Genomic DNA, 22,240 nt, shown 5'->3' with positions numbered 1-22,240 from the left:
CAGCCAATAGTTAGCCTATACAGATGTGAGCTTTATAAAAAATTATCATAACTAATGTAGAAATTAATCAATAGATTTTGTATAAAATCGCATACTTTTGAAAACAATTAAGTTTTGCAATCAATAAGTTGTGTACACATAAGAGAACTTTAAGGGTATTATTTATTTTGGACTAAAATCATTATACTTTAATATCGTGTTTGAAGCTTACGGTTGAAGTTTGTGAAGTTTAATACCGTTAAAACTAAAAAATGTATGACGATGTGCATAGAATAACACCCGTTACTAAATCTGATTACAAATATCTTGGCATTTACAGCATAAAACTCGGCCAAAAGCGATTCGTAGATGTAATCTTGTAACTGCTGTAAAGCAAGGCAAAGTTTTCATTGATACATTTTTTCCCCCATAATTAACCGTAAATATTCTAAAGTTTCTGTACAGAGTTTTGTTACTCTGTATATTTTATAATAAACCTATTTTAAAATCAAGTAAACTAATTTTACGTAATATCACTATTAACAGAAACAAATTTATTTTGATTCGCCTACGACTGATTAAACACAATAAATGAAGGCCGGCTTTAAAAACGTAAATACTATACTTGGGATTGTTATACTCACATTTGTGTTTGGTAGCCTATACATAATTGTGATCCAATACTAATGTTTCGTTACTTTGGTTTCGTTCTTTTAGTTCAGATGGACAGAGAAGTAAATATTTGTATGAAAGTTACAAGATTGATTATACTTTTAACCGATAATATTCATAATATTTTTGAAAACACCAGAAATCCGTGCTTCACAAACAACTGTAGTGTAATCTCAATTCTTACATATTTGAAAACTGCTGTATGAACATTCTAAAAAGAGGAATTAGCAATGCTGATAATTTTTATTTATAATTGACACTGATAATATACTTTTAGAGAATTTTATAAATTTTTTGGTTTAGGATATTTTCTGATCAGTCCAGCTTTTAGTTTGCGAAATATTAATCAATGGCGAACTGATTAAATAAGGTCACAGAGTGTATCAACATTCTAACAAAAAATAGCTGTGAAACTCGCCTCAAATCCCTTTTGGCATCTTATACATTCATTACTGATGATAGATGATGCATATATCCATTGTGTGTTTGAAGGAATGTATGATATGGAAGTATGGATGATTTTGAACGTTTGATGACGTTTATGATGAAATACTTTGTAGTTCTTTTTGAATATACAATATTCATTCAATAAAAGGTTCAAAATATATTTTAGTCACCATTTTACATGACCTAAGTCCATCTGAGCAAATCAGCAACATCTGCATCTGGACACAGCCTGCTTATGGCTGAGTCGCCTCACCAAGTTGAAATAATAACATTTTTGAGAAAAAATGCAAAGTAGATTTGAAAGGATTATCTACTCCAGATGTTGCATCGGTTTCTCAGAAGTAGACACTGTGCATACTGCTACACCGTTTGGTCTTCCCACTCTTTTATCAAGAAGTGAATGATGCAGTTTTATCTGCCATATTCCATCCCTCGCTCTCTGTCTCTCTTTCACTCCCCCTCCCCTCAACTCACCGCCCTCCCCCTCATTCCCCTATATCCCCTCTTACCACTCCTTTCTCACTCCCTCTCACCCTCTTACTCGCTCTCCTTCTCTCTCTCTCTCTCTCTCTCTCTCTCTCTTATTTTGATAAAAAATTAACACTATATAGATTGCGACTTTTTTATATAAAATATGATGTTTGTAACACACAGTTATTATTGAAATATTACTTACATAATCAAATACGCTAGGGTAGAGATTCAGAAAACTGTTCACGTTTGCGTGACGAACGTGCTCCGCTGCCTCACGTTCTGATGTTTAAAATGTTTCTATTACAGTCAAATAGTAAATAAGAAGTCAGTATCTATTACTGTATTAAGTTTGTATTATTTATGAAATTTTAAAAATCGTAAATATACTTACCCTTTATTTGAAAAATATCGATGACGTTAAAAGATTTATTAGATACAAATTATTTATCAATCACATTAAAAACCGCTAATGATTACTTTCAACCTATTTCGTTAAGCGGCACCGCGGTTATTTCGGTGTTGAAAGTCTACCTCTAATCGAGTTTGAAGTCACAACACATACACAGTTGACGTGTTACATATGCGTGGTATTGTCACTGGGCTCCGCAGGCCGTGATATCGTCAAGTGCTTCCTCTTGCGACCGTTCAGTATCTCTTGTATCTCGATGAAGGACAGGCCGCTGGTGTCCTGGACGACCAGCGTGACGAACAGCACGGTGATGCCGCAAAAGAACGAGCACGCCATGAACAGGAACTCGATCCCCAGGAGAGCGATGAGGTCGGGGAACAGTTTGGACGTGAGGAAAGCGACCAGACCGCAAGTCGCTGCGACTAGAGTCGTGGCTATCGGCTTTATGTTTCCGGGGAACAGTTCTCCAGACAGGGCCCAAGGGATGTTTGCGAACCCTGCAACAATATATAGTAATATCGGTACTGAATAATATTCATCTTTAGATATTTTCACTTCACAAAACAGGTATAACGTTGAGCGCGCAAACGTACACATGCTAACAAAACACTATTGTATTGTACTATTGTACGGCCAGGTGTTTTGAAAAGAAATATGTACTCGTACAGTATTCTGTACGAGTACATATTTCTTCAATAACACAAGAAAACGCTGGGACCTCCTCGGTCCATTAAGGCATTGATATTGTTCTTATACGAGTATTAATTTTGTATATTTCTTTACTTAAATTTCAAATGAGTAAATATTCAAAATACGGTGTGATATTCATATATGGTATATAACTGATAACCCAAGCTGATACCAAACCTTATTAGGTGAGGCGTGCCGCATCAGAACCAACAAGGCCATCAGCTGTTTATTTTAGTAAAATATTGTATGATTTTGTAAGAGAACTGCTGCGTTCTCAAACCGAAATGTACTCATGGCGTTTTGTAATTTTTCCTGACTGAGAATAGTTATTTTCGTGTACTACGAGAATTAACTTCCAAAACCAGTTGTTACAACCAACTTAAACGTAACCTCTATCCTTCCCATGTTAATTTTACCAACTTTATGTACCTTTTTCTCAAAAAATATAAAAAATGTGTGCTTGAAATTTTTACCCTATGTACTATACACCTTTTTGTACACATTTATAACTTTTTGTAATAATTGGTTCATAGTAGAAGTTTTGTTAATTTTATTTGTAAGTGTAAACAAAATTATTTAAAAAAATATGTTTTAATTTTGTAAAAAATGCTTAGGTATAATTTACAACAACCAAAAGTTATAAAAATGTAGAAGGCTATAAGACAAAACACAACAAAAAAAAACTGTATCTTGATATCTTGTATGGTTGCTGAGAAAAAGGTACATACATAATAAAAAAGTAAACTTTCGAAAAACGCAAAAGAAAGAAAACAAAGAGAATTTTTGACATTACTTATTTATTTAATACGGTCCAGATGCATATGATGGTTGGTCTGGCCCCTCTTCCTCAGCATACAACTCCTCCAGTTTCTTTTTAGATAGTTGTTTTGACTGTCTGGCTTTTTTTTTGAATTTCTGCATTTAGTCGATCCGCTCTCCATATGCGCTGGTCATCAAAGGTTTTGAATACTTTTGCAGAGTGTTTTACAACTTGAAGGCCCAAATTATTCAGAACCAAGCACTTGTTGATGTTTCCTTTGTTGAAGGCACTAACTGCATCATCAGCTCCCAGTTGAAGTGTTTTTAGTTGAACAAATGTATTCTTCGGAATTCGGTTCCATACTACATTGTTGAAGGATTCATTGGGGTTCTGGCTTTTTCCATGCAAGCATTTTTTTAGTAAATCAGTTGCAGCTAGATCCTTGTATATAGGCTTTACAACCTCCATGATAGCTTCAGGCAGATGAAAATGTGAAGTATGGTCATATTTTTCTTTATTTTACTGATATTTACACCATGATGATTCTCCTTTAGGACACAGCCCATGGCTTGGTTTATCGTGTATAGCAAACTTCAAAAAATTGTTTCAAGCATTTATACTTATCATATTTTTATAATTTATACATCATTTTAAACAGGAAAAAGAGTAGAATTATTTTAAATTATAACCTGAAAATTGACAATTTTTCGATTTTTTTGGTTACACGGTTCCCTTAAAAAACAAATATATTCTTGGTTCTTACTACAAATAAATATAGAATTTACTGAATAAATTATTTATAGAATAAATATTTAATTAATAGAAAACCTGTTCAGCTTAGTATAAGAATTAATAAAGGTAAATTTAATGAGATTTCAGTGCGAAGGAAAGTGTTCAGTTTTCACAAAGATGGCGATGAAAACAAGAAATTACAAGCATAAAGAGCCAGTCAATAGTTTGGCCAAAAACATGTCAAACAGCTGATATATATCTGTGATTGTGCGTGTGTTTTTATAACTAGCAACTAAACGATATATGTCCAACGAACTATACTACTGGAACGCGCACTGCCCATAAGCCACATGTTGTGTATTCCGGTCGCACACAGCTGTGCGTTACTGGTGTATCCATGGATTTGCAGGCGCTCGAAGTGGGCAAGAACTCACCGAGTTGTGCGGCGATCAACAGGACGATACGGCATCACACCTTTTCATGCCGAAACACAAATCATTGTTGTTATTTGCGTTGATGGCAACTCTTCCTGTTTATTACGTCAAAAAGTCTGATCTGAGCATCTCAACTAGTTTGTTTCCTTTTTATTTGTCAATGTTAGTAATGTTTGTTATTTCGTGACATGGTGAAGAGTTACTCTGCGTAAAACTGTACGTCCAGATGGACTAAAGGCAGCCACATTTCTTTTCACAAGTAAATTATTACTGTATTAACCATGTCAATATTTATTTCCATCTTTCAAAATAGTAATTTTCACCAATATTATTATGTGTATTGCCAAATTATTAAATGGGTTACCCAAATAATTAAAAGTACGGTAAAACATGCTTATCACTCAATTATTTCATCCGCATTAATCCAAGATATCAATGTTGGTCGTTATAGCATTTATAAATGCATAAACTTATAAATCATTGCTAAAAACAATATCTACTGGCCTACTCTACTTTATAATTATTGGATCTTTGCGATTTTCAGCTACCTGTATTTTATTATTTGTTAATTTGTTTGTTTTTGCTTTCCATTGAATGATGACAATTTACTAAAAAAGAGTATTACGGCGACAAAGAGAAAAAAAATGTTAAGCCAACAAACCATACTGTTTTATGCAGTAAACATTTTGCCGAACATGATCACCATTTAATTTTGCCTGACACACTAAGAAAATGTCTAAACAATGAAGCAGTTCCAACAATTTTTTATTTTCCATCTCATATGCATCAGCCGTTGGAGAAACGAAAGAGGATTATTGTCAGAAAGAAGCATCCATTGAACTACCTAATGCTGATAGGTGTGATTTGGATTTGTCTTTGGATGATGCAATTGAGAGTGCCATGTATATCATGGAAAATTATGATAGTTCTAGTGTTAAGAATGAAATGTTATACTGTATTTGTAGCGTCATTGTAAGACGTATTGAAAAATGCATTAAATGTAACGATTGTAGTTCTGTACTCCGTGCCAATGATTCTGATCTTATTATTGATCGTATCTGATTCTGAGCACATTCACTTTTTATTGATTTTAAATCTAAGGGTAAATTAAGTTGATCAAGAGATGATGTATTGAAAATTGTAAAATATTGTTATTTGCTCTAGTTATCTCAAACAAATGCGACCACTTCTAAATTGACATTGAGAGTTTGTAACCAGTTTACTGGTAATGTTTTCAAGGGGCATTGAACTAATGACGAATTCACTGGAAACCACGAGTTATTTTAATTAAAACTGTGACTAAACTATTTTTTTTAAATAATATTTCGTCACATCAAACATAACAAACATAAAACTTTTGATATTAAAAAAATCCAACTTAGGAATAAGGAAAAAATTTGTAAAAATAATTTTATTTCCTAACACGTAGATTAAGTATGTCATGTTTGTACATTTTACGTAGTTCACTTTAAAATAAAATACTGTCAATAAAAGAGTTGTTTTTTTTCACCTGGGAAATATTTTAATGTAATGGCAATACTATTTAAACGCTGTTATAAAAAATATCTTTTTGTACAAAGCTGTAAATGCACATAAGTTAATCGAACCTCGTCAGCTCCCTTGACATCGTGTATGGCATTTTTACTGTAGTTAAAGAAAATCAAATGGATAACACCCTCTTCCCCTTTTACCAGAAGCATATGCCCTTATACATATTTGTTGCTCAGTGAGAACGTCAAAATCACTTCAGCACCAAATATTAATCTAAGTTGAATTCCAAAATCAACAAATGTTATATTTTTCTTGGTCTGTGAAACAGTATAATTCAACTGTAGAACCGTAAATAAATTAGACCGGGAGTGAATTTAAACTGCTAGTAGGACTATATAAATAAAGTGTTATATGACTTGCCTGTGTTGAAGAAAAGGATGTAAATAACGATGCTAAACAGTGGAAGCCAACCTATAGAATCCACTTCGAAATGGTTGACCTTCAGTATGAAAAACATCGCAAGGCCACCCTGAAAACCAAGAAATAATATTATATAATACAATAGTTTTAATTTCAATTATGTATAAAGTATCAGTGTCAACCTATGGCAGCCGATAAGATCCATCCCTATCACGGCACTCTTGATGTCTGCGGACAAGTTGAAATGGGCCATTTGAGTCTTTATTCCGGTGAAGTTTCTATGGAGAATCTTATTCCTTCTTTAAATTTAACTTGGTTTCTCAAAAGGCTGTTGAAAACAAGAATAGCTTCTAGTACCAGGAAGACAGTTCGTGTTACACTGGGAAACTGTTTGTACTAAGCAAACACCTCACCTAGATTCAGCATGGTAGTTACCCCGGTGTACATTCAGTGAAGGCATCGCTTCTCAGCATACAAAGGGACATGGTGTGATTATCCGGATTCGAGTTCCGGCGGAGCAAGTACTTTTTGCGATTCAATGTTTATTGAAATTAAATAAGGCTATTGCCATTTATACAAATTAAATGTAAATAAAGTCATTTGACAGGTATTTGGTCTTCCCAATCACATGTTAGTTTGGTTATTTAAACACATATGTGAAAGAAACACCCAAATACAAAATAATTGAATCGTAAAAAGTGAGGGCTCTGTGGTTTAATGGTAGCACATTCACCCGGCAAGTGAGAGATCCGGGTTCGAGTCCCGGCGGAGCAAGTACTTTTTGCGATTCAATATTTATTGATATTATATATATATATATATATATTTATATAGTTTGGAAGTTTTCGGATTTTTTCGAACTGATGGTGAAAACTTTCAGTCCACGTAGCTCCTGAACCATTAGAGATATAGAAAAACTTTCAGAAGCAAAAATGTCTTATTTTGTAGAGTAGAATCTAAAAACAACATAAAATACAGCGTGTTCCATAAAAGATTTTAAAGTTGGCCACCATATTGGAAAATGGCGACCATCTTCAAAAAATTTGAAAGTGTATTCCTGAGTGAAACTTAAAATTGAGCAAGTTCCAAATTTAAAGTGTGGTGCTAAGTCATGTAATTAAAAAGTTAGCTATTGGATCACTTTAAAAAACTCACCCTGTATATATATATATATATATATATACATATATATATATATATATATATATATATATATATATAAAGTCCGTGTCATGATGAATATGTGATGCTTATAGATGCAAAATAGTACATGAAAACCTGTCTAAACGCAATCTGTGGACATAAGTTTCATAATTCTATTAAAAAAGATTAATTTTTTAATTTCAATTGGAAAATTAGCGTACCCTAGTGAAAATTTTCTAATGAAGGTGTTAGTTCAATAACTTTGAAGTTTCCCCAGCTATTTGTGTTCAGAGAGATCGACCGCACTCACCATTCCTATAGCCATGCCGGCAGCAGACGTGAGGAGAGGTTTTTTGTAACCGAACTTTTTGACTGCTACAGGACAAATGACGGCGGATCCTGCCATGACGGCGCCCACGATGATGGAAGAAGCACTGCTAGAGAGGCTAGATCCTGACATACTGAAGATCTTCTCTGAGTAGAAGAACACTATGGTGACTCCGGAGATTTGCTGCAGCATGAGAAGAGTGCAGCAGATGATCAGAGCCCGTCTGTTACCTCTGCAGGTGAAAAGTTCCTTCACTGAGCTCGACTCTGCCTCATTCTCACGTACGGTGTTCTGAAACCATTTTTATCAAGATGAGAAATAAGAAGAACAAAAAACTATAAAAAAATTCTGATTATTTGGTATAATATGTACTCAACAGACGAATCGCATGGGAGTGGAGATGTATGAGGTCGTAGTAATAAATACAAACATTGCAAAAATTTCTCGTATAAGTTTAATTGCGGACATAAAACTCACAAGCAAAAGTAAAATAAAAGTATAGCTTTGCCCTGCTGTTACCAACATTGAGTAATAGTGAACCAAACGGACAATCTGGTCGTAGTATGTCCAGTATTCTTTGGAGTTTTAACAAGGAAACTTAATTATTTAATAAAATTTAAAACAATTAATATTGGCGTCGATTTGCATACCGCGGCGTCTGCATTCTTGCAGTTATAGTCGCAATTGGGAAGAAACAATAAAAGTACTCAAATAAGACTCAAACTCTCGGACAAGGCGTGAGAGCTGTTCTCGATAAGCTGGCAATCGGCTACAAAGTTCAAGAGAGAAGATTAGGCTCGTTTCAATTTGTAGGTTATTATTACAGCAAGAATTTTGATCCAAGAACATCGGAGAAAAATAATGCAAACCAGTGACGAGTAACAGGGTTGCGAAAATGTGTGTAGTATAACTAAATAACGGTGCAAACATTTGAAAATTGGATGCTTGGCTATTATTTTTTGGTTTTCAAATCAAAAAGCTTTGATTACATAAAACTTTTTGCGAAAGATGTTCATATAACGCTAATATATCTAAGCATTTAGTTACGCGGTATCTAACAACAAAATACATGATTATGAAACGTATTATAGAAAAGTTTTAAGCATGATATATTGAGAAAATTGTAATAATAATAATAAAGAAAATATATAAATCATAAAAATTAGTTCTGTACTAAAAGATTTAAATGATTATTTTACACAAAAGGTTTTACGTTTTAACGCAGTCTACAGATCGTCACACGGAACAAACCTTTACGCACAAAATCCTCATTTAGGCGGAAGTTAAACCAATAAGTACACTGTAAAGGTATTATACTGTGAGACTGGTTGCTTTAATAAAACACACAATGTTACTTTGAGGTCGGTATCTTAGAAAATAAAGGCAGAGCGTAAGTATGTCACAGTTTGTTGGACCTTTGAATTTTCAATAAGACTTAATGGGCTCCAAAAACTAAACAACGTACTCCATCATCACAAAATAATTATTATTTATAAAAAATCTTTTCTATAAATCTGGCATCGCATACTCTACAGTTTTAGAATATGGATTTTTGGTAGTAGCATAATACGTTCTTGTGATAGTGAATACATAAACACTACGTACGTGTTAAAGGGTCCAAAAACAGGCAAACTAGTAAAGGCATAGAAGGGAAACCTTCAACACTATTAGTCTCAAAACGACGATTCAAACTAAAAATAATTTAGGCATCAATGAAATTCAGTTTAAATCACACTGCTTGTAACGAAGTGATGGTTTGTTATCAATTATGATTTTGGCTTGTTCACAGCAATGTTTTTGGTTTGTTAATATGACATGCTTAGGCTTAACATAAAAATCACTCACGTATTTTAGAATTTGAAATATAGCAAGGGGGTATATATAAATCTCTAAATGTTGTGTTCCGGTTTTGATCATAGTGATGACTCATATGTGTAATTCTGTTATACATTATAAATAATAAGCATAATATATTATGCTCATAATGATTGTTTGCCGTTGAGCCGCGTCAGTGTCGAATGTATGCTTGGAATAGGCGCCGAATTGATCTGGCTCTCTATAAACATTTGATAAATCTTCCATGTGAAGTTGTTGTTACAATGTATTTTAAGCTTTGAGATTTTATTTAAAACATTTCAGATTATTAAACAAACCGAATTTACAGTTTGTTTTACATTGAAAGACAATAATTTATGGAAATACTGAGTAAATTACTGGACAACATTAACCGCTGTTGATGTTACCACAGTTTCTTGCAGTAAACATAATAACGCGTTATCAAAAAGTACGGAACAGACAAAACCAACCTGAATGAGTTGTAGCTCCTTCACGACAAAAGATCGTGGCACGTTCTTTCTAAGCCACAAGAGTGTTTTCTCTGCTTGGGCGATCTGATTGCTCATGACGAGTTCGTACGGAGAGCGAGGCAGCAGAGGGAACAGCAGGAAGAACATAGCGCATATTCCGAGCATTATATAGTGCAGAGCAGCATAGCTGGTGTACGGACCAACCACGTACATCAGCAGTGACCCGGAGCAGATCGACAGCTGACTCAGTGTGTTCAGCAGCCCTCGCACAGAGTCCTGGGACATTGGACATATTTCATTACTGGAACAGGTTGCAATCAACCGGGGATCAAATCGACAGCTGACTCAGCTTGTTCAGCAGCCCTCGCACAGAGTCCTGGACATTGGAAATATTTCATCACTGGAACAGGTTGCAATCAACCGAGGATCAGATCGACAGCTGACTCAGCAAGTTCAGCAGCCCTCGCACGGAGTCCTGGACATTGGAAATATTTCATTACTGGAACAGGTTGCAATCAACCGAGGATCAGATCGACAGCTGACTCAGCTTGTTCAGCAGCCCTCGCACAGAGTCCTGGACATTGGAAATATTTCATTACTGGAACAGGTTGCAATCAACCGAGGATCAGATCGACAGCTGACTCAGTGTGTTCAGCAGCCCTCGCACAGAGTCCTGGGACATTGGAAATATTTCATTACTGGAAGAGGTTGCAATCAACCGGGGATCAAATCGACAGCTGACTCAGCTTGTTCAGCAGCCCTCGCACAGAGTCCTGGACATTGGAAATATTTCATTACTGGAACAGGTTGCAATCAACCGAGGATCAGATCAACAGCTGACTCAGCTTGTTCAGCAGCCCTCGCACAGAGTCCTGGACATTGGAAATATTTCATTACTGGAACAGGTTGCAATCAACCGAGGATCAGATCGACAGCTGACTCAGCTTGTTCAGCAGCCCTCGCACAGAGTCCTGGACATTGGAAATATCTCATTACGGGAACAGGTTGCAATCAACCGAGGATCAGATCGACAGCTGACTCAGTGTGTTCAGCAGCCCTCGCACAGAGTCCTGGGACATTGGAAATATTTCATTACCGGAACAGGTTGCAATCAACCGAGGATCAGATCGACAGCTGACTCAGTGTGTTCAGCAGCCCTCGCACAGAGTCCTGGACATTGGAAATATTTCATTACTGGAACAGGTTGCAATCAACCGAGGATCAGATCGACAGCTGACTCAGTGTGTTCAGCAGCCCTCGCACAGAGTCCTGGGACATTGGAAATATTTCATTACTGGAACAGGTTGCAATCAACCGAGGATCAGATCGACAGCTGACTCAGTGTGTTCAGCAGCCCTCGCACAGAGTCCTGGGACATTGGAAATATTTCATTACTGGAACAGGTTGCAATCAACCGGGGATCAAATCGACAGCTGACTCAGCTTGTTCAGCAGCCCTCGCACAGAGTCCTGGACATTGGAAATATTTCATTACTGGAACAGGTTGCAATCAACCGAGGATCAGATCAACAGCTGACTCAGCTTGTTCAGCAGCCCTCGCACAGAGTCCTGGACATTGGAAATATTTCATTACTGGAACAGGTTGCAATCAACCGAGGATCAGATCGACAGCTGACTCAGCTTGTTCAGCAGCCCTCGCACAGAGTCCTGGACATTGGAAATATCTCATTACGGGAACAGGTTGCAATCAACCGAGGATCAGATCGACAGCTGACTCAGTGTGTTCAGCAGCCCTCGCACAGAGTCCTGGGACATTGGAAATATTTCATTACCGGAACAGGTTGCAATCAACCGAGGATCAGATCGACAGCTGACTCAGTGTGTTCAGCAGCCCTCGCACAGAGTCCTGGACATTGGAAATATTTCATTACTGGAACAGGTTGCAATCAACCGAGGATCAGATCGACAGCTGACTCAGTGTGTTCAGCAGCCCTCGCACAGAGTCCTGGGACATTGGAAATATTTCATTACTGGAACAGGTTGCAATCAACCGAGGATCAGATCGACAGCTGACTCAGCTTGTTCAGCAGCCCTCGCACAGAGTCCTGGACATTGGAAATATTTCATTACTGGAACAGGTTGCAATCAACCGAGGATCAGATCAACAGCTGACTCAGCGCTTGTTCAGCAGCCCTCGCACAGAGTCCTGGACATTGGAAATATTTCATTACTGGAACAGGTTGCAATCAACCGAGGATCAGATCGACAGCTGACTCAGCTTGTTCAGCAGCCCTCGCACAGAGTCCTGGACATTGGAAATATTTCATTACTGGAACAGGTTGCAATCAACCGAGGATCAGATCGACAGCTGACTCAGTGTGTTCAGCAGCCCTCGCACAGAGTCCTGGACATTGGAAATATCTCATTACTTGAACAGGTTGCAATCAACCGAGGATCAGATCGACAGCTGACTCAGCGTGTTCAGCAGCCCTCGCACAGAGTCCTGGACATTGGAAATATCTCATTTCGGGAACAGGTTGCAATCAACCGAGGAGCAGATCGACAGCTGACAGATCGACAGCTGACTCAGAGTGTTCAGCAGCCCTCGCACAGAGCCCTGGACATTGGAAATATCTCATTACGGGAACAGGTTGCAATCAACCGAGGAGCAGATCGACAGCTGACTCAGCGTGTTCAGCAGCCCTCGCACAGAGTCCTGGACATTGGAAATATCTCATTTCGGGAACAGGTTGCAATCAACCGAGGAGCAGATCGACAGCTGACAGATCGACAGCTGACTCAGAGTGTTCAGCAGCCCTCGCACAGAGCCCTGGACATTGGAAATATCTCATTACGGGAACAGGTTACAATCAACCGAGGAGCAGATCGACAGCTGACTCAGCGTGTTCAGCAGCCCTCGCTCAGAGTCCTGGACATTGGAAATATCTCATTACTTAAACAGGTTGCAATCAACCGAGGATCAGATCGACAGCTGACTCAGCGTGTTCAGCAGCCCTCTCACAGAGTTCTGGACATTGGAAATATCTCATTACGGGAACAGGTTGCAATCATCCTAGGGTTATTATTTCGCCCGTACGTTGTTTGTTTTTTGTAAATCTATTATTTGGCAATCATGAAGTCTACTACACTCAGTGTTGTCCCTCAGTGGGATAAATCATCAATCCTCGTATAGACTAGCACGAAATAGTATAAAATGTAAACGTAGAGCAATAAATTTGTTATTTTAATATGGTTTAAATACTAAAAATTGTATTATGTGTTCTCATATTAAAAAACGGATGTTTTGTATGACGACTCACCTTACCTCAGAGATCTCCGCGATATACATGGGCACTGCAGAGAAGGCCATACCGCAGGCCACACCTCCCAGAAACCTGCCCACAGACAAGACGATGACTCCGCTGCCCTCGGCAAGAGTGAGGTAGGACGCCGTCTCCAGCGCCATGGCGAGGCCCACGGTGTACTTGCGGCCCAGGGAGTCGAGGACGGCCCCGGACACGAAGGGCCCCAGCACGCTGCCCAGAGACAGCATGGAGGCGACGGTGCTTCCCTCGGTGTCAGTTAGTGTCAACTTCACCAACACCGGAGACGACCACACGAACGTTGTCCCGCATATCAGGTATAAAATATTCACTAAAAAACATGAAAACATTTAGTGCTTACCAGATTATACCAAATGAAAGACGCAACAGATAAATTATATTTGCACGATGTTAATTAAAATTGTGTACCAAGTATTGAGTTACTTATGTCGAGTATGATGCTGAAGGTACAGGTCTAATTCATGTTTTAAACCTTGTAGTCGTGGTTATTTTGCATGTGTTCATAGACTGCAACGTAATCTTCCGCTATTGGAATTACTATTATATATTACGTAATTACTGCTTCAAGATCGCTGGAAAAGGTGGGCCTTGATGCTAACGTGGAGTTTAGTGAATTAAAGCAAGTATCTTACCGGACTGGCTAAACAATTTTCATATATACATACATTCATGGCATGCATCGTCATTGTTGTCAGCTAAGAGGCATCAGCTGTTCTGACGTGTTTGTTGCTCCCGGTTTGTGTAATCATGCATGTAAAGTCGTCGTGCCCGCTTATGCTTTTACAGATTTCATTAAAAAAGGTACGTTAGAATTGCAATACAAATTTGAAAATAGTTGGTATCTTGTAAGTTTCTTTATAATAGTTATAGTATTATAGTATATTACTGGGTTTTTGTTATTTGACTTTACAATTTTTCGACAAGCACTATTTTTTTAAATATTGAAACAAATAACATAATGGTGTTTTTGAATTTTCCTCTGATTTGTCATAACCTATCTGCAAAGTATGCTACCGGATCTGTAACTTTACTAGTTCTAAAGATGATAATTTTTTGATAAAAAATGCAAAATGGTGGCTAAAGGCTAAACGATAGATTTCTTGACCCATGTTTTTATGACACACTCTGACAACACCCTGTATTTGTATATCAACAAATAAACAATTTAAAAAGTAATATAACCAACCAATTATATCCTATCAAAGGACATATCAACTGTGACACTAAAAACCTTATTTAACAATTTGATTGTGTAAACTCAAATGATAAATATATAACATCAAACGTACAAATAATAATTTTAAATAATTAACATCTGAATTACAACAGGTGCTGAAGAACATCGAGTAATTAAATTGACCCAATATTGAGGCCATTTGGTTGTTCGTGATTTTAGAACGAGTTTCTGTTTGTGACTCAATTCTGTTGTACTTACTTTGCTTGCGTTCTTAAAATAATTTTCTTTGCCGTTACATTTTTTTCTCTCGTAGCGTTCAATCTTTTTACACTTTTTTAATTTCTATTTTCTTTTGAAGAGTGTTTAACAGCACTAATATGGTCCAGTATTATTATATCATAATTATTAAAATGACAGGATTTTACTTTTATACAGAATTGTAAGTAAAGTAATATCTTATATTAAGCAAAAACTATGAATTGTTTAGTAATAATAATATTGTAAAAATCAATTGTGCTATATAACTAATTGTTATCATTTGAAGATTCTACGATTGTGGAGATTTCCCACCAATTTGGTATAATATGTACTTTAAATTAATTAATTAATGCACATTCGTTCTGATATTTCCATGTGATACACATTACTTTTGATATTTCCATGTGATACACATTACTTCTGATATTTCCACGAGATACACATTACTTCTGATATTTCCATGTAATACACATTACTTCTGATATTTCCATATGATACACATTACTCATGATATTTCTATATGATAGCTGTTAAAGAAATGTTCGTTTCCCAACTACTCGTGACTCTTGAGTATAACTTACAGATAGCTACGCTGAGGTACAAGTGAGTACGGTCGGGCTGGGGATCCATGTCGTGGTGTCTGCTGCTCGGTGCTGGGGAGGGCTCCAACACAAACACTGATAACTTGTTCTCAGAACTCATTAGGTTAAGTAAACAAGCTTTAGGGAGTCGAGAGGAAGAGATAACTTATGAACTATGACTGTAGTAAGATTCGTACAGTGATACTCGTATAAATACCAGCACTAATTCTACTTTATTGTTTAACCTGTTCCACATAATTGGAAGAGGGAAACAAAACCTAGTCGATCAATTTATAGAAATGCTTCGTCTATTTATCATTGGTTTCTATTCCTTTTAGTACTCAAACTACTAAGTTAAATTTTCGATTGAAAAGCGTGCAATACAGTACAACTGTGAAATGTGTTTTGTAGATGGGATCACAAAAAGCAAAATACGTCACACAGCAAAAAGTATCCACACGTAATTTGGTCTTATCATTTGACGGAGTGAAAACACAATATAGTATATTACCCGATGTGCGTGTATGTTTTTTTATTACTTTTACAAACAGCTGTATATTGCATGGTTATTAAATCTCTTAAGAAAATAACATTATGACTTCATGAAAAAATAACTGATTTGTTATTGTTTAGTTAAAGGCATTCTATGGTATATGTATTTAGTAAGTAGAAAAAATTCGCTTTCGCAGTTAATTCCCATCTGATCCTCACCTAAAAATATTTCTCTTTAATAACAAACACATGAAAAAATGCTACAGTTTTCATGTGATAAAATTGTTTTTCATCTGGATTCCATGTTTTTTTTTTTCATTGCAAAAACTGTTTTCAATAAGACAATGTAAGTAGGTATGTTTCCTTGAGAGATAAAAATTGGGACTATCAAAAGCGTTTAAAACATTTCAACCCTAACCTTCATAGCAAGCCTACAGTAAAGAGATTTACACTGTAGTTTATTGACTGAGGTTACTGATAAAAACATTAATGGGATGGATCTTATTACTTTCAAATACAAATTTACTTTCATCATAACAGGTAGAATAATTTAAAACTATGAAAAATACAATTTTAAAGGCGGGGAGGGGGAAAGGATAATCTTTTTTATGCGTAGACCGTTTGGTTGCCTAGATGTTAAAATGTACTGATGTTTAATTTTAACATTCCTTAAATATCTTATATCAATCCTTGGTTTAGAATGTTATTTGCAAGTTCAATTTTATTATAAGTTTCTATTACGTTACAGCTATTTACGAAATTATTTTGGTTATTTAGATAAACAGATAATGTTCTTTCACAATTGTGATGGAGTTAGCCATTCTTGTTCTTAAAGGATTGATTGTTTCGTCATTTCTTTTTGGGGAAAGAATCCCCCTACGTGAGCTGATAGATTAAATGTTTATACATTTGTATAAATATTTACATTTAAAACGATATTATGTTTCCAGTTTACCTAATTCAAAATATTCAGAATTAACTAAATTTTATTCAATTCATTAATACTAACGTTAATATAAAATCAAAACTAATTACTAACATCATGATTAATATATAATATTTAACTGTTGATGAACAAAAAAGTTCTCGAACTACAGGGACTGAACAGGGTCTCCTGCTGGGAAGAGGTTAATAATTACACTACAGTGTTGGTTATTTGTTATTTCTAACACTCGAGATGAAAGGACCTAATTGGCTCATTCTAACAACAACAAAATTAAATGAAGCGAACTAAAGGCATATAAAATGTTAGAACGTATATTTGCTTACTACGAACAACACAATTTAAAAATTATATTCTTATTTTCCACAAATCGGACCTTCTCGTCTAGTATTGCAACGAGGTAACTGCTGCTGATATGGCTCTTGGTGTCATCCAACCTGTGGGCAATACATGACAATACTAATAACATGAGGCATATATTGTATTTAGAATTAAATGCCTCAGAAGTTTAAATTAACTAATCAGCTGTGTACAATGTAATTAATTTTTATTGTACCTATTTTAACCTATGTTTGTAACTGTTTGATATTCCATCCAATTGATTGTTTGTTCCTATTTATTTCATGTGCATATATTTATTACTAATTTTTGTTGTTATCATTGATACATTTATTATTACTGTTATGGATTGTTATAGATTTATTTATTCTCTTTTGTTAACTTATAAGTTAAAAGTTATAGATTATATAAGTTACAGGCAATAGCCTGTAGGTAAATTTTTTTTATGTTATCACATAATTTAAAACTATATATAAAGTGAAGTGAGTGAAGAACATTCCCACAGTCAATTGTTTATATGTAATAACTGCTTTATTTTAAATGGTCAATACTGTTATAAAGCATGCAAATAAAATAAAATAAAATAAAATAAAAATAAAATAAAATACTAACAGCCTAACAAAGATTTATAACTTAATGGCAGCAGAATGTTATTACTGGAGGAGACTCTGTATGTATAGAGTTCCTATGTCCGTTGTAACGCAGATGTTCTAATAGTTGTAATATTTCATTTAAAACCCCCAGGAAATTAAATTCCAACTTATTTTAGAGCAATGAAGATAGTTAGTAGTATTTATTAGTTGCGAAAGTTATTTGTCTTTTGTATTTGAGTTACGGTTAAATCTGCAATTTAAACATCATTTGGTCCTGTTTATTTGCTATATATAACTAAATATAAATAAAAAATTTGATCGTAAAGTCAAATATATATGTGTAATAAAACATGTCGTAATTATCTGAAAATAATAGTGTGTATCTTTATAAATTCCTCAGTTTATTTCGCCGTACGTACATCTGAACAAAACTTGTAACATTCTAGAGATTAGTAATCGCGAAATTTTAAATGTGTGAGTACACATTTAGGAAAATTGTTCATAAAAATAAATGGCAAAGTTATTCAAAATGTAGCGTTTTTTATAAAGGCAGAAATATGATACATCAGGAATTTCCGAACCTTTTCCTTCATTAATACGTGAAATCAGTAACACTATGTTTCGAGGTCTGCAAACGTATTTTATCCTTTTTTTTTCCTTCACATTCTTTCGTGTTAAAACAAACTTTAACAAGGAAGCAATTAGCTATTTATTCACGCGTTTAGCCTACATATGATCTTTCAGAACCAATAGGAAAAAAGTAAACGAAAGAACAGTTTCCTACAAGTTACATATAGTTTTAACATTTTTGTAGTACAATTGCATTCAGTTTTGCTATCAATGTGTTCAGATTTTATAAAAAAGGCTTTAATTTAAACAATAATCAATTCCCCAGTTTTAAAAAGTTATGTAAAGTGATTGATGTTGGCGCAGCCGACTAAGACTGTTCCTTAGTCCTCTTCGCTCCTTGGCCACCAAACACGTTCATTTTCTTTGAGAATAATTAAGAACTCTGATTTTTCTCGACAACATACCCCCAAAATGTATCAAAGATATTTTCATAGTACTTACCTGTAGTGATCCAGAAACCTAGGAACATTTCTTTAAATCTTGATAGTATTATATATAAACTTAGGTCATATTCATCTCTGAAAAAATCGCGCCTAGAAATATTTGGTAGAGAGAACCTATATTTTACTTAAAAATAGGGGTTTACTGTTCAACATAGTGAAAAAAGAGAACAACAAAGCAAATGTTTTTTTAACGATATTTAAAACTATTCCCCATACGATCGAGTTTACAAATATGCTGTAAGTAAGTGAACCGTTTCAATTCCAATTTCGGGAACACAATACGAGTATGGGGTAGAGTATGATAAGCGGACCCGGTATTTTATATCGAAGAATGTAATCATCGATACCTATTATTCGTATCTCAAATCCTAGACCATCAATCGATATAAAAGTATAGTCCTCAATAACAATCATATGTTTTATATTAAAATATTAACTTAATATTTACAGTGATTAAACAAATTATTATAACAAAAATTAGGAAAACTGAAAACAACCATATTTGCTCCTCTCACAGTTACAGTTGTTTCTTTCCCACAAATTTAACATAATGGATTTTTCGGTACGAGTCCAACATGATGAAATCACGTAAAATATGTCTTATAATTTTTCAAAGCAATGTCGTGTATTTTTCTAAAATTGACTGCCATTTGTAATGATCAAATGTCACTTATGTAAAATTGAAATATTACGTGTATTATTTGAAAGTGTTTACAGCTGTTGATATAGATTATTTATGTTAACTGTTCAAAATAATTAATCAGTATCGATTGATTATATCTATTGTTATGGTTAATTAATATCGTTTGCCAATTTCGATATAAAAAACCGAGTCCGCTTATCGTACCCTCCTCCGAATATGTCGTAAAAGTCAACATTTTTTTTATTGAACGAAATTTTTACAAGGACCATGTTTGTACTTAATCTTCGACTCTACACGTAAATTTTTAGTTAAATAACAGTAGATTATCTGTTTTACATTAGGTATATCAAAACTACAGGTTTGCTTATAATAAACAGAACCTTGATGATAATGATGTTAATAATCAATAGGTGTATTGCTGTTGGCGATATTATTATATGGCCAGATTTTAGCAATATGACGGTTATTCCAATTTTAAACTTATGTCTGTTTATTTGTTGTACTAAATACTCACTCACCCACTCACTGACATATAGATACAAATTCTAACATACTTCTAGTGCTAGATACTTGAAATTTGGCACAAAGATGCCTTTTGCCGTATGACCAAAATGAAAAAAAATACAACTGTGGAACACCTCAAAAGATTCGCAAAAATTCGAATATTTTTCAATGACTATTTGAATATTTGAAAATTGAATATTTTTTTCATTTTTTTAAAACCCGATAGCAGGTGAACCGTCAGACATAGCTCGGATCTGACGAAATACCGTTATTCAGGAATGACATGAACTACAAAAAGGACAAGTGACTTTTCTTTATTTTTTTTATTTCCTATAGATAAAAGACAAACCACTCGCATAATTGAATTCCAATGATTTTCAAGATGTATTAATGATTTCATTAAAAATAATGGTTTGAGCTCGATAGCCGCTGAACAGTTAGTAGTAGCTCAAATATAATTTACTCTTTAAATTAGCAAATGACGTGATCTACAGAAAAGGACTGGTAGCTGGTTCCCCTATCTCTATTTGCTAAGTCGCAACACGCATTTAAATTAAAACATTTTTTAATTTTAACGTAACAATTTTGTTATGTTGTCCGAAACCTTACAGTTTCCGAACTGTTGGCCGAAGCTCAAATTCAATTATTTTTTGGAAATTAGAAAATTATATAATGCATAAAACTGACCTGTGGATTTTTGACCTATTTATTTTGGTTTTCACGTTAAAATTATTGATTTGAGCCCGATAGCGGCTGAATGATCAGGAGTAGCTCAAATTTAGTTTTGCTGTTAATTAGAAAAATTGGGCGATCTGAAAACGGCATTGAGACTTCATTGCAATACAGCCAATTAGAAGGTATAAAAGTGGTAATATACTATTGCTATTGGTCCGAATTTACTTTGTACAGTATTAATATATAACGGCAGTGAGACTTCATTGCAATACAGCCAATTAGAAGGTATAAAAGTGGTAATATACTATTGCCATTGGTCCGAATTTACTTTGTACAGTATTAATATATAACGGCAGTGAGACTTCATTGCAATACAGCCAATTAGAAGGTATAAAAGTGGTAATATACTATTGCCATTGGTCCGAATTTACTTTGTACAGTATTAATATATAACGGCAGTGATACTTTACTCCACTAAAACCATAGTACATAGAAATAGAGGACTTTATTCAGTTTGGGTCACCAGAATATTTGTCATTCAAATTATTTCACGAACTTAACGCTCCGATCAAAGAGTGATACATGTGGCATTAATATACTCGTATAAGGACAAAACGTATTAATACTAAATGTTTCTTTCTTAATTACTTTCACCCAATTTCGTCGACTCCTGACGTAATTGTATTCCCCAGCATTAATTATATTAACTGCATTATTGTAATCCCCGTTTGACTCAAACACCATGTCCTAGTAAGGCCAGCCAGCCCCTAGCATGAACAACATGTGTTCTATACGTGGAAACCTTTCCAGTTACTTAATGTCGTAAGTCAACGGTTAAGCCACAAACCTTGGTTAAATCGAGAACATTGAACCAACTGCGGTCTACACACTTAATTCCCTGACCAACCTTATCTCCGGACTCTTGACAACCATACGAGTACGCATGGTCTTGTACCGGTCTATATGATCGGACTACAAGAATACCATATCACAATATCACATGATTTCATACCATTCGTTCGTCGTCCTTCTGCCGTACGTCGTATTCAGCGAGAACATTTATTAAACTCTTAAATATATTAAACTCCAATAGAGTCACATCTATTGGAAAATACATTTTGAAATCCGAATAGGCTTCAATATTTTTGCTTAATCATAGATCATATTGAACATAGCTCATACATTTGTCAATTAAATTTGGTATGCCAAGTGTTTCAAATTTACACATTGTATGATTTCGTAACTCTAGTTTGTTTATTTATTTTGGCGTATACACAACTAAAAAGTTATGATTACTACATGTTCTAAGGAGGAGGAAGTTCTGTAAGAGTTCTCAGAATTTTAAAACTATAATGATATCTAATTTTCGAGTA

General features: G+C 35.0%; 1 protein-coding gene across 1 annotated transcript in view; it reads right to left on the bottom strand.

The window, feature by feature from the left end:
- Positions 1-1,903: 1,903 nt before the first annotated feature.
- LOC124360965 overlaps positions 1,904-22,240 on the bottom strand; it is a 49,330-nt gene continuing 28,993 nt past the window's right edge. The window contains exons 13-20 of the mRNA XM_046815000.1: positions 21,775-21,839; positions 17,374-17,477; positions 15,606-15,770; positions 13,571-13,899; positions 10,286-10,561; positions 7,962-8,270; positions 6,509-6,617; positions 1,904-2,478 (exon numbers count right to left, since the gene is read on the bottom strand). Of these exons, the coding sequence (XP_046670956.1) occupies positions 2,147-2,478; positions 6,509-6,617; positions 7,962-8,270; positions 10,286-10,561; positions 13,571-13,899; positions 15,606-15,770; positions 17,374-17,477; positions 21,775-21,839 (1,689 nt within the window). The 3' untranslated portion in view covers positions 1,904-2,146. The remainder of the gene's footprint in view (positions 2,479-6,508; positions 6,618-7,961; positions 8,271-10,285; positions 10,562-13,570; positions 13,900-15,605; positions 15,771-17,373; positions 17,478-21,774; positions 21,840-22,240) is intronic.

Source organism: Homalodisca vitripennis, chromosome 4, assembly GCF_021130785.1.
Source record: "Homalodisca vitripennis isolate AUS2020 chromosome 4, UT_GWSS_2.1, whole genome shotgun sequence".
NCBI classification, from domain to species: domain Eukaryota; kingdom Metazoa; phylum Arthropoda; class Insecta; order Hemiptera; family Cicadellidae; genus Homalodisca; species Homalodisca vitripennis.
This window is presented reverse-complemented; position numbering and strand designations above follow the sequence as displayed.